Source organism: Chiloscyllium punctatum, chromosome 2 (genome assembly GCF_047496795.1).
Source record: "Chiloscyllium punctatum isolate Juve2018m chromosome 2, sChiPun1.3, whole genome shotgun sequence".
Taxonomy (NCBI): Eukaryota; Metazoa; Chordata; class Chondrichthyes; order Orectolobiformes; family Hemiscylliidae; genus Chiloscyllium; species Chiloscyllium punctatum.
In genome coordinates this window covers 85,359,175-85,372,350 of record NC_092740.1, presented here as the reverse complement: position 1 = coordinate 85,372,350, position 13,176 = coordinate 85,359,175, and the positions used below count along the sequence as shown (strand labels likewise).

Below are 13,176 nucleotides of genomic sequence, written 5' to 3'. Positions count from 1 at the left end.
TTGTAGCATCCTATTCTTCCTGGTGTTAACCATAACACATGTCTCCTCAGAACCGCGCTCTGTGACACATCAGTAAGCTCCCAGGTGAATACTCTCCTCTTCACCTGTTGGCTGCAGTCTAAGTCTCCTCACAATTGCCACTCTTGGCTCGGCATCCAGTGCATACCATTCTTCCCTGGCAATGGACTGCAACCCAATTCCCTTCATGTCTGATTCCCTCAACATTACCACCTCAATCCTGTGCCATTTTCAAAGTCTGGGTGACGACTTTCCTCCTGACACAAAATACACTGTTCCCACAGAATTTGTGGCCCGGTTCCAATTTTTGTCACCAATTAAGATGGTAGTGGTTCACCGCAACCATAAATAGAACACGAAGTAGACGGAGGATAAACTTGAATAGGGAATACTTTATTGTAGGTCTCTCAGCTTGTCAGTCAGTTTTTACATTGTCGTCCATTACTCCTGCCCTGAGTCACCTGCACTGAGTCACCTGACTTGCTCTCTTAAAGAGGCAGCACAATCTGAACAATATACCTAACAGAAACCTGACACCAGAAATTTAAACATGGGTAAAACAGGGCTGGGATATGATTGGTTATTTGTGCAACATTTAGCCTGTCATGGCAGTAATAGGATTTTGCTGATTTTACAGGGGCTGCTTGATGTGGCGCATCCTCTTGTTTTGACATTGAATCACAAGGAATACAAGCTCCTAGGAATGTCGGGTGTTTAGGGGAGACAACCTGTGATACTTCCTGTCTATCCAGCACAGCCTGGTCTCCAAATGTCTCAATAATCCTTGCCATTGGACAAAGACCTTGGTCCATGAGTACTGTGTGGTAGTCAGCGTCCAAAGGCCATGCATCTTTCAACCTCTCAAAATGAATGTGACCAATATCGTTGTGTGGGGCCACTGCTGTGATTGATGGGTGTTTCAACTAACTTGTCAAGGGGATGGATACGGAGAATGCGCCGTCAAATGTAGAAAAAAAAGTCAAGTCCGATTAGAAGGCAAAGTGCATATAGTCAGGTTAAGACACAGGGCTGTGGGGCAAGGCTGGATGGAGGATGTGGTGTCATAATTTTGACCAAGTGATCACTCAGTACAATAAGGAGGAATGATTCCTTTTCTGTACCTGGACGTGTTATGCTGCAGAACTGAGTGATCTTCTCACCACCAAAATCACCATGACTGTTTTCTTATAGACTATTAACTGTCACCAGTTATCACCCTTGCAGCCAATTAAAAACTTACATGCAAAGCCCTTTAAGAGCAATGCAGACCATCAAATGTGAAGTGGGGAAGCAGGTGAGAGTGTGGTTTGGGGAAGATATCTTAGATATTTCCTCAATTGAGGCCACATGGATTGAACAAAAAATAAGGGGGCAATGGATAGAGGAATTGAAAAGTGTGGTGCTGGAAAAGCACAGCAGGTCAGGCAGCATCTGAGGAGCAGGAGAATTGATGTTTTGGGCATGATGAAGAGCTCTTACCTGAAACATCGATTCTCCTGCACTACACTTTTCGACTCTGATTTCCAGCATCTGCAGTCCTCACTACTTCCCAGTGGACAGAGGATTAACAGACCGGAATAAGGCAGAAAATAGGGATAAAGGGGTCATTTTCAGGATGGCAGCTGGCAATTAGTGGAGTACTGCAGGGGTCAGTGTTGGGACCGCATCAATTCATGTTTAATATTAACAATCTGAGCGAAGGAAGGATGAGAATATCGTTGCTAAGTTTGAAGCTGACACAATGATAGGTTGGAATGACACGTACTGTTGAGGAAGCGGGAGGTTGCAGAAGGACTTAGGCTCAGAAAGTGGGCAAAGAAGTGGCAAAAGAAATAGAATATGGAGAAGTGTGAGGAAGAATAAAACAGATATTTTTTAAATGGGGAAAGCTTTGGAAATCTGAAACATAAAAGGCATGAAGAATCCTAGTTCAGGATTCTCTTCAGGTTATCATGCAGGTTCAGTTGGCAGTTAGGAAGGCAAATGCAATGTTAACATTCATACCAAAAGGCCTAGAATTGAAGAGCAGAGATGTACTGCTGAGGTTGAGTGAGGCTTTGATCAGGCCACATTTGAAATCTTGTGAGCAGATTTGGGCCTGGTATCTAAGCAAGGGTGTATTGGCATTGGAGGGAATCCAGAGGAGGTTTACAAGAATGATCCCAGGGATGAAGGGTTTGTCATATGAGGAGCGTTGAGGACTCGTGTCGTACTCGATAGAGTTTAGAAGGATGAGATGGGGATCTAATTGAAACTTACAGAAGACTGACAGGCCCAAATAGAGTGGTCATTGAGAAGATGTCTCTACTGGGAAGACAGGACACAGCCTCAGAGTGAAGGGATGATGCATTAGAACTGAGATGAGGAGAAATTTCTTCAGCCAGAGGATGGTGAATCTGTGGAACTAATTATCACAGAAAACAGTGGAGGCTAAGTCATAGAGTTGTAAATCATGGAAACAGACCTTTCACTCCAACTTGTCCATGCCAACCAGATATCCTAAATTAATCTAGCCCCATTTGCGAGCATTTGGCTCATATCCCTCTAAACCCATCCTATTCGTGTATCCATCCAGATGTCTTTTAAATGTTGTAATTGTACAGCCTCCACCACCATCTCTGCCAGCTTGTTCCATACATGTACTACCCTCTTCATGTAAAAGTTGCCCCTCACATCCTTTTAAATCTTTTGCCTATCACCTTAAACCTTTGCCTTCTGCTCCCCTACTCTGGGGGGAAGAGGAGCTTGGCTATTCATCCTTCATGATTTTATAAACCTCTATAAGTTCACCCCTTAACCTCCGACACTCGATGGGAAACAGCTCCAGCCTATTCAGCCGCTCTCGATAGCTTAAACCTTCTAACGCCAGCAACATTCTTGTAAATCTTTTCTGAGCCCTTTCAAGTTTCATAACATCTTTCCTATTGCAGGGAGACCAAAATTGCATGCAGTACTCCAAAAGTGGCCTCACCAATATTCTGTACAGCTGATACATGACATCTCAGCTCTGATACTCAATGCACTGACCAATGGAGGCAAGCGTACCAAACATCATCTTCGTCACCCTGCCTATCTGCGACTCCATTTTCAAGGAACTATGTACTTAGGTCTCTTTGTTCGGCAGCACTTCCCAGGGCCCTACCATTAACAATATTAGTCCTACCTGGTTTGCCTTACCAAAATACAAATCTCACATTTATCTAAATTAAACTCGATCCGTCACTCCTCGGTCCACTGGCTCATCTGAACGTGGTCCCATTGTACTCTGAGGTAACCTTTTTTACTGTCCACAGCATCATGAATGTTGGTGTCACCTGCAGACTTACGAACCATGCCTCCTATATTCATATCCGAATAATTCTTATAAAATACAAAAAACAGTGGACCCAGCACCAATCCTTGCGGCACACTCCTGGTCACAGGCCTCCACTCTGAGAAACACCTCTACCATCACCCTCTCTCTCCTACTACCAAGCCAATATTGCATCCAAATGGCTAACTCCCCTGGACCCCACATGATCTGACATTTCTAATCTGTCAACCATGCAGAAACTTGTCAAACTTGAGAGTGTGGTGCTGGAAAAGCACAGCAGGCCTGGCAGCATCCAAGGAGCAGGAGAATCGACATTTCGGGCATAAGTCCTTCATCAGGAATGCGGCTTGTGGACTGGGGGGAGCTGAGAGATAAATGGGAGGGGGATCAGGTTGCGAGGAAGGCAGCTGAGAATGCATCTATGACTCTACGAAGGTGGGGGAGAAGGTGATAGGTCAGAGAGGAGAGTTGGAGAGGATAGATTGGAAAGATAGATGGGGCAGGTCAAGACGGTGGTGCCAGGTCAAGTTGAAGGCTTGGGACTGGGATAAGGTGGGGGAGGGGAAATTAGGAAACTGGTGAAATCCACATTAATCCCCTGTGGTTACACGGTCCCAAGGCAGAAGATGAGGTGTTCTTCCTCCAGGTGTCGGGTGGTTAGGGTTTGGCGATGGAGGAGGCTCAGGACCTGCATGTCTGTAACGGAATGGGAGGGGAAGTTGAAGTGTTCAGTCACGGGGCGGTGGGGTTGGTTGGCGTGGGTGTACCAAAGATGTTCTCTGAAACGATTTGCAAGATGGCTTCCTGTCTCCCCGCTGTAAGAGGAGACCATGTCGGGTGCAATGGAAACACTAGATGACATTCGTGGAGGTACAGGTAAATTTTTGTTGGATGTGGAAGGATCCTTTGGGGCCTTGGATGGAGGTGAGGTGTGGGTGCAGGTTTTGCACTTCCTGCGGTGGCAGGGAAAGGTGCTAGGAGTGGGGTGAGGGCTGGTGGGGGTGTGGATCTGACAAGGGAGTTGCAGAGGGAATGGTCTCTCTAGAATGCTGATCAGGGTGGGGACGGAAATATATCCATAGTGGTTAGGTCTGTATGTAGGTTGCGGACGTGACGGAGGATGATTCGATGTATACGGAGGTTGGTGGAGTGGAAGGTGTGGACCAGGGGTTCTGTCCTTGTTGTGCTGGGAGGGTGGAGTTCATGGGCGGAGGTGTGGGAAGTGGAGGAGATGCACTGGGGGTCATCATCGACCATGTGTGAGGGGAAATTGTGGTCTTTGAAGAAGGAGGCCATCTCAGATTTTCTGAGGTGGAATTGATCATCATGGGAACAGATGTGGTGGAGGTGAAGCAATTGGGAATAAGGAACAACATTTTTACAGGAGGTAGAGTGGGAGGAGGTGTAGTCTAGGTAGCAGTGGGGAGATGGTGGGTGTGTAGTAGATGTCTGTGGTTAGTTGGTCGCCGGAGATGGAGATGGAGAGGTCCAGGTCCAGGTCCAGGTCCAGGAAGGGGAAGGAGGTGTCCGAGATATCCAGGTGAACTTGAGGTTGGGGGGAAAGTTGTTAGTGAAGTTGCTGAACTGTTCAACCTCTTTGTAGGAACACGAGGTGGCGCCGATACTGTCATCAATGTACCGGATGAAAAGTTGGGGGATGATGCCAGTGTAGCTGTGGAAGATGGGCTGTTCCACATACTCGACAAAGAGGCAGGCATAGCTAGGGCCCAGGAAGGTGCCCATGACTACCCCTTTGGTTTGGAGGAGTGAGAGGATTGAAAGAAGTTGTTAAGGGTGGGGATCAGTTCAGCCAGGCGTTATGGGTGTCAGTGGAAGGGTATTTGTTGGGGCAGCTTCAGAGGAAGGAGTGGAGGGTTTGGAGGACTTCGTTGTGGCGGATGGATGTGTACAGGGCCTGGATGTCCATGGTGAAAATAAGGTGTAGGGGGACGGGGAAACAAAAGTCGTGGAGGAGGTGAAGGGCGTGGGTGACTATCCCTAATCCGTCCTTACCTTTTTATGTAAATGCACATATGTCCTATCCCTCAGAATCCCTTCCAACAACATACCTACCACTGATGGCAGACTCAATGGGCTGAATGACCAAATTCTGCTTCTATATCTTATTACCACCTTGCTGAAGTCCACATAGACAATATGCACCGCTCTGCCTTCATCCGTCTTCTTTTCCACTTCAGAAGACTCAATCAAATTAGTGAGATTTGATTTCCCACTCACAAAGCCATGTTGGGGATCTCTAATCTGTCCTTACCTTTCCATTTAAATGCAAATAAGTCCTGTCTCTCAGAATCCCCTCCAACAATGTACCTACTACTGATGGCAGCCTCACTGGTCTACAGTTCCCTAGCTTTTCCTTATGACCTTTCTCAAATAATGGCACCACATCAGCCATACTCCAGCCATCTCTGGATGATACAAATATCTCACATGTATTTAAGACTGAAATAGATAGGTTCTTGATTAATAAGGGGAATAAAGGTTGTGGAGAGAAGGCAGGAGAATGTGGTTGAGAAACATATCAGCCATGATCGAACGGTGGAGCAGACTCAGTGGGGTGAAGGGCCTAATTCTGCTCATTTACCTCATGATCTTATGGATGTTGTTGAAAATGTATTATAGTTCCTCCAAATAATCTGAGAGAACTAGAAGGAGACATATGCAGATAAATGTAGAAGACACGTAAAGTTAATAGATTGACAATAGTAGGGGATTTCAACTATTGACTGGGATAGACAAAATGTGAAAGGTTTAGAGGGGGTAGAAATCTTAAACTGTCTCAGAGAGATTTGTAAGCCAGTATGCAGAAAGTCCTACAAGAGAATAAGGCAGTGCTAAACCTAATGAGGGCAGGCAAGTGGTCAATGTGGTTGAGAGGGAGTATTTTGGTAATAATGAACATGAGTCAGTCAGATTTAAGGAAGCCCTAGAAAATAATAAAGATGGACCAGAAATAAAGGTTCTGAATAGATTTTAATGTGATAAGACAGGATTTGGCTAAAGTGGACAGTGAGCAGCTACTTGGAAGAAAATCTACATAGAGCAGTGAGTGTCATTCAAAAATGAAATATTGGGAGTGCAGGGCTAACACATTCCTACAAAGATGAAAAGTTGGATGAAGAAGTCCAGAGAATTCTGGATGTTGAGGAATGTATAGAATTGGGTAAGGAATAAAAGGGAAGTTTATGGTAGATACTAAAGGCTCAAAAATACCAGAAATCCCAGAGGCAAAAAGAAAGCCCAGGACGTTGCTTAAAAAGGAAATGAAGAAAGTGAAGAGAAGGCATTAAAAACACTGGTGAATAAAATAAAGGAATATTCAAAGACAACTTGTAAATATATTTGAGGCAGGAGGATGACCAGCTAAGAGCAGGACCCATTAGGGATCAGTGGTAAATTGCGTGTGCGGCTGTAAAATGTAGGTGTGTCTGTATTCACTTTTGAGAAGGATGAAGTTGGTAAGGATATCAGGGAGGGGGACTGTGAACTACTTGAATTAATTACATTTGAAAGGGAAGTGGTATTAATGGTTGTAGCAGGTTTAAATGGATAAATCCCAAAGTCTAGATGCTGTGGGAGGAAAGGGAGGAAATTGCAGCGGCCCTAACATTGATTTTCAAATCTCCTCTAACCATAAAAGAGAAGGTAGAGGAAAGGAGAACAGCTAATGTTGAAGCATTATGCATGGTAGGGATTAACCAAGGAACTATATGCCTGTAAGATGAACATCAGTAGGGAAATGTCTGGTAAACATACGGAGATACAGAATTGATCTGCATTTGGAGAGGATAGTGTTATGTAAGTATAGTTAGCATGGCTTTATTCGGGGGTGATCATATCTAACAAATTTGATTATTTCTAGGAGGTGACTAGGTGTGTAGATAAGGGTAGTGCGATTGACGTGGCCCTCATGAGATCTTTGACAAGTTCTAACATAATTTACATGTCAAGAATTCTGGGATCCAAGCCAATTTTGCAAATTGGATCCAAACTTAACTCTATGTCAGGAAATGAATGTTGATGGTCCGCGGTGATTTGTAAGACTGGAAGCCTATGACTTGCACTATTTGGTATATAGTCCTTTGCAGCTTGCAGTGTACATTAATGATCCAAATATGAAGGTAGGAGGTTTAATCACTAACTTTGGTGGTCTGTTAAATTGCGAAAACTTCAGATGACAGAATGACATAGACAGGCTGGTCAGGTGGGCAGAGTTATGGCAAATGGAAATTAATCCCGCAAAGTGTGAGGTGATGCATTTTGTGCTGGTTAGGGGAGAGGGACTGATGAATGGTAGGACCCTAGGATACATAGAGGATCAGAAGGACCTTGGTATGCATATCCATTGATATCTGAAATCATAGGACAGCTAGATAAGGTGGTTCAGAAGGCATTGGGATATTTGTCCTTATTAGTCAAGTCATTAATTACAAAAGCAGGAGGTTATGATGGGGTTGTATATAATGTTAGTTCACAGCTGCAATACTGTTTGCAGTTTTGGCTGCCACATCACAGGCAGGATGTGATTGTTGTAAAGAGGGTGCAGATGCAGAGAATATTCAGCCTGGGCTGGAATATTGCAGCAATGAAGAAAGACTAGATAGACTGGGGTTGTTTTCCCCAGAGCAGAAAATATGGAGGGGTACCTAAATGAACCTTCTTATCCCTCCCAAGGCCTCTTTAAAATTCCTCCCCACCAACCCCAGCTCTTGCATTCTTCCCCCACCTAGCCCCATCTCCTGTACCCCTCCCCCACCTGGCCCCAGCTCCTATACACCTCCCCCACCTGGCCCCATTTCCTGTACACCTCCCCCACCTGGCCCCATCTCCTGTAAACCTCCCCCACCTGGCCCCATCTCCTGTACACCTCCCCACTTGGCGCCAGCTCCTGTACCCCTCCCCCATCTGGCCCAGCTCCTGTACCCCTCCCCACCTGGCCCCATCTCCTGTACACCTATTCCACCTGGCCCCATCTCCTGTACACCACCCCCACCTGGCCCCAGCTCCTGGACACCTCCCTGACCTGGCCCCATCTCCTGTAACCCTCTCCCACCCAGCCCCATTTCCTGTACCCCTCCCCACCTGGTCCCAGCTTCTGTACCCCTCCCCTTTCCAGACCCATCTCCTGTACCTTTCCCCAACTCAGCCCCAGCTCGTGTACCACTCCCCCTCTCCCACCCGGCCCCAGATCCTGTACCCCTCCCCCCATCGGTCCTGCTCTCCTGCACCCCTTCCCCACCTGCCCCCAGATCCTGTACCCCTCCCTCACACAGCCTCAACTCTTGCACCCCTCCCCTATTTCCCTTTCCCAGACCTCAGCTGCACCCCTCTAGCTACCCACTCAGCATCAATACTGAATTTCTGAACTGCTTGCTGCATGGGTGACAAGGTGGCTCAGTGGTTAGCACTGCTGCCTTACAGTGCCAGCAACCTGGGTTCAGTTCCAGCCTTGTGTGGCTGTCTATGTGGAGTTTGCATGTTCTTCCCCTTGTCTGCAGGAATGCCTGGTGGGTGTTCCAGTTTCACAGTCCAAAGTTGTGCAGGTTAAGAGGATTGACTTCACAAAATTGTCTGTAACATCCAGGGATGTTTTGGCCAGGTGATTTTGCCATGGTATATGTGAGATTATAATAATAGGTAGTGGGCTGAGTTTAGACAGAATGCTCTTTGGTGGGTCAATGCAGTCTTGAGGGGCTAAATGGCCTCTTTCCACATGTAGGAATTCTATATACCCATTCTATATGTTCTCCAAATACAGGCTGATTCTCTCCTAGGTTTGCTGCTGATTGGTTCACCTATCAGCAGCAAGCATGGGAGAGAACCAGCTATGATTGGAGGACTGGAAACATTTCAGTTCTACACTGTTTGTTGGGTGACTTCATTGGCCTCCCCTGTGAGTAAATCTTCTGGGGTGATTTGAGGACTTTTAGGGGATAGATCTGTCTGCTGCCTGTAATTATTTTAAGCATTGAGCACAAGGGAATCAGGTGATCCAGGCTGGAGTTTCAAGCATGTCCAAGTTGAGCAGACCCTGTATGGTAAATGATGAAGGGAAATTAGTCTTTCAACAAAACCAATGAAGTATGAAGTTGGTTTGAGGCAAAGTTGGTAACGTTTGTTAACCCATCAAATCACTGTGCTGCAATAAGGACATTTAGTGTTAAATGGATTGTGTATGGAAGTGGAAGAAGCAACAACTCACTCTGAGGCAAGCCAAATGTGCCATGAGTATAGGTCCCAGCTACTGGCCTGATCTGGAGAAATGTGTTTCAGAATGGGTTCTAAAAAATCCTTAGAGTGGTTTCATTGCCTGAAATGCTGAACAGCTAGTCCTCATTCAACTTTGTTGTGCCTAACTGCATTTCATTTTAACATTGATTATTATTTTGGCTAAAATAACTCCAAGAAGTCACCCTTTATTTACATATGCATTGTACATGACACTGACCCAGTTAGCACGGAGCCGGCTCTTGGAGTGATACGAAGCCCTGATGCTCCTGTTTCTAGCTGTTAGCTAGGACTCCCTGATCAGACCACGTTAACAGCCCCAAGCAGGGAACTCATATTCTGCAAGACCCACCTGGCTGATCTCATTTCAGTTACTACAGTAGACTAGTTTTAACTTTGCATTGCCATTTTTGTCTGAACATTGGACATTGACAGTGCACATAAACAATGTCATTGTAAATGTCATTGTGTCCAATACTGTACTGCCTGCATCCCAGACACTCATCCCTTTTGTTCTGACCATGGGCAAGGAGTTATGCTTCCTTCCTAAATTGGAATTGTATTCCTGGGCTCCATCTAATGACATATGTCCATGAATGCAGGTAATCCTGAGCACTTAGCTACACCGATCAGCATGAAACTCTAGATGGGGCCTGGTCAATCTAATAATACAGAACAGTAAAGGTGTATTTTTTAAATTGTACTTCTTTAATGTTTAGTTGTGAATTTTGTTTAGCAAGTTTTTTCGGTTTGGAGTGCAGCATACATATACATATATGGTACAGTCCAGTATATAGTGTAGTATAGTTATTATTACATGTATTTATGAAAGCACAATTTAAAAATATTTCAAATTTTATGTCTTTTTCTGGGTTAGAAAGTCCTAAGGAACCTAACTCTGGCTTTAATATTGATTCCTATGGGAAACTATGTTTCACTTAAAGTCTCGATTTTCTGAAATGCAAACATATAAGTCAGAATTAGTGTCGAGTTAAGTGGACTAAATCAAATGTTGAGTGTAGCAAAGATTTCAGAAAAACAACTAGTTTGTGTAAATATATTATAGAATGGAAATATCCAGCATTGTCACAGAAGACCAAGCTGGCTGGTTAAATGGATTGGCCATGCTAAATTGCCCCATAGTGACCAGGGATGTGCAGGCTAGGAGCGTTAACCATGGCTAATGTGGGATTATGGGAATAGGATTGGGAGTATGGGTCTGGGTGGAATGCTCTTCGGAGGGTTAATGCAGACTCAGTAAGCCAAATGGCCTCATTGTGCAGGATTCTATGTTTCTATCTTGGTAATTGCCAGAACAACTTAATGGACAATGTAGTGGAAACATTGCCAAAAGAAAACTCTTGTCTAGCTTGGCATTCCAGGGTACAATTTTGTGCCTGGTAAATTGTGATGAATTGTTGAGGAAGGAGAGAATCATGACTGCCAATGTCAGCACCACGACCATGGCATAGATGAGTTGCAAAAAAAGTCTGGAAGTAGATGGCCATGGGTCTCCCCTGGCTTTGTTCAAAATTGCAACCTATGGAGTCAGGTTTTCATAGCCAAGATCAATCAAACTGGCAAATCACGCATACACATCTTGTATACCTCAAACTGAGCGCCAGAATGATCCATATGTTCATTTCCAAGTATTACTGTTCTTATGTACCGACTTTTCCTTCTGAGTTGTAAAGTAGGTGTGTAGCCTGCAGATTTGGGAGAAAGCCACAGAAAATTTCAACTGACTTCATTTCAACGTGTTTAAATACTATTCTGGCACCTTTTCAGATGGCTTTTAAACAGTTTCAAGTGTCTGATGAAAATTGTGTCAGATGCATTTGAATTGGAACCAGAATTCCCAATAGGCTTTTGGATCTGTTCTATTCCTTAGGAACTGATTTAAAAATCACACAACATCAGGTTATAGTCCAACAGGTTCATTTGGAAGTACTTATTTAGTTAGATTATAACTTGGTGTATTGTGATTTTTAATATTGTCCACCCTAGTCCAATGGCGGCCCCTCCATATCAGGGCCATTCTCTCTCACTAATGTCTTTTGTCCAAATTCTGTGGGTCTCAAGTTTGTGTTCCATACAAGCTGGTAGGATTGCTGATTACAATGGGTCTTCTACAATCCAGCTCTATTTGGCACTGGATTCACAGTAAATACAGCAGTAAATTAGCAATGAGACAAACTACAAGATTGTAAAATGGCAGTGTGGTATTGAGGGAGTGATTGCTAATCTGAGGCTGGTGCCAAATTACATTGAGAGATATAGTAGAGGATGATGTACCTTTGCAACATGGTCTTCCACTTGATGTGATAGTGCTTAATTAGAACGTATTTTATCCTGGAACACCGAACACACATTCACCACAGAAGCAGCAGAAAGCCAGATTACAATTGCCACTGATTTTAATTGGTTTTTTGATAGGTTTGAGTACTGCAAAAAAAATGTTAAATCAAATTCTTATTTATGGCAGGTGTCTTCCAGGATGTCAGATTTGCCAGAACCTGGTGAGGTAAGACAATTTTATACTTTTTTTTATTTAGCACAATTTTATAAAAAATGTGTTAAATTTGAATCTCGGGCAAAGAGCCTACAAATCCCCAGAGTTGTTGTTCCCTTGCATGTCTGACAGAGTGTGGAATGTGATTCCACCACTGACCTTTCTTCCTTATTCCGCTGGAGTAAGCTGGGTCAGAGTGAGGTTTCCATATTAAATAATTTTGATCACCCCCATCTCAGTATGGCCATATCGTCAGTCCCTGCTGCTGGGGATGTGAGTCTAAACTGTTGCAATCTGCGGGACTGGTTAGTAGCCACCACTGACTTCAAAGAATTCCTTGTAAGATGAATAAAATTTTCATGTAGAAAAGATTTTTGAAGTTATCCAGTCCCATTACTATGTTCCAGAGCCTTTGATGAGAAACTCATAATTCTTCACATTCAATGACCTGCTTTCTGGCTTCTTCCTAATATTCAAATTGATATTCGCTAGGAGGCAAAAGCAATGGAAAAGTCAAAGGAGGAAGCATTGGACCCAATACCTTGTGCTATCAGGCGGAAGTGTTACAGAATCATTAATATTTAACAAAGACACCCAAACATTCAGCAATTAACTGACAGAACTGCACCATAAGATTTTATGGATTTACCCGCAGCAAACTTTATTGTATGTTAAAAGAGGAATAAAGCAAAGAAAGCATTACTATCTAAGTACTGCAGATTGTAAAGACTGATGCTGTCAACTCAGTTCTACATTTTACTTTACTCCAAGTATTCCCTTATACATGAATGCTCATTCACCTTTTTCACTGGACCCAATTCAAAGGTATAACACAGCTCTTGAAAATGTATTTCACTTCGTTTTACTGTTTCAGCGATTCAAGGTACAAAGTTTCAAGTGGTCCTTCCAATGGCTTTTGGTTAATCAACCGTTCAATATTTTTTAAATGATCACACAGCATTGGAATCCACAACTCAAGTACAGGCCTCATGCACAGTGATTTGAGACATCAGAAAACATCCTTGTTTTCCTATAACTCACTACTATTCCTTTAACCTCAATGAAGCTGAATTCTTCCAGATCTCTA

The 13,176-nt window shown here is 44.0% G+C and overlaps 1 protein-coding gene across 3 annotated transcripts in view; it reads left to right on the top strand.

The window, feature by feature from the left end:
• trpm6 (transient receptor potential cation channel, subfamily M, member 6) overlaps positions 1-13,176 on the top strand; it is a 168,667-nt gene that overhangs the window by 24,926 nt on the left and 130,565 nt on the right. For all 3 annotated transcript variants that reach the window (XM_072585013.1, XM_072585004.1, XM_072584993.1), the window contains exon 3: positions 12,063-12,101. In XM_072585013.1, coding sequence (XP_072441114.1) covers positions 12,063-12,101 — 39 coding nt within the window. The remainder of the gene's footprint in view (positions 1-12,062; positions 12,102-13,176) is intronic.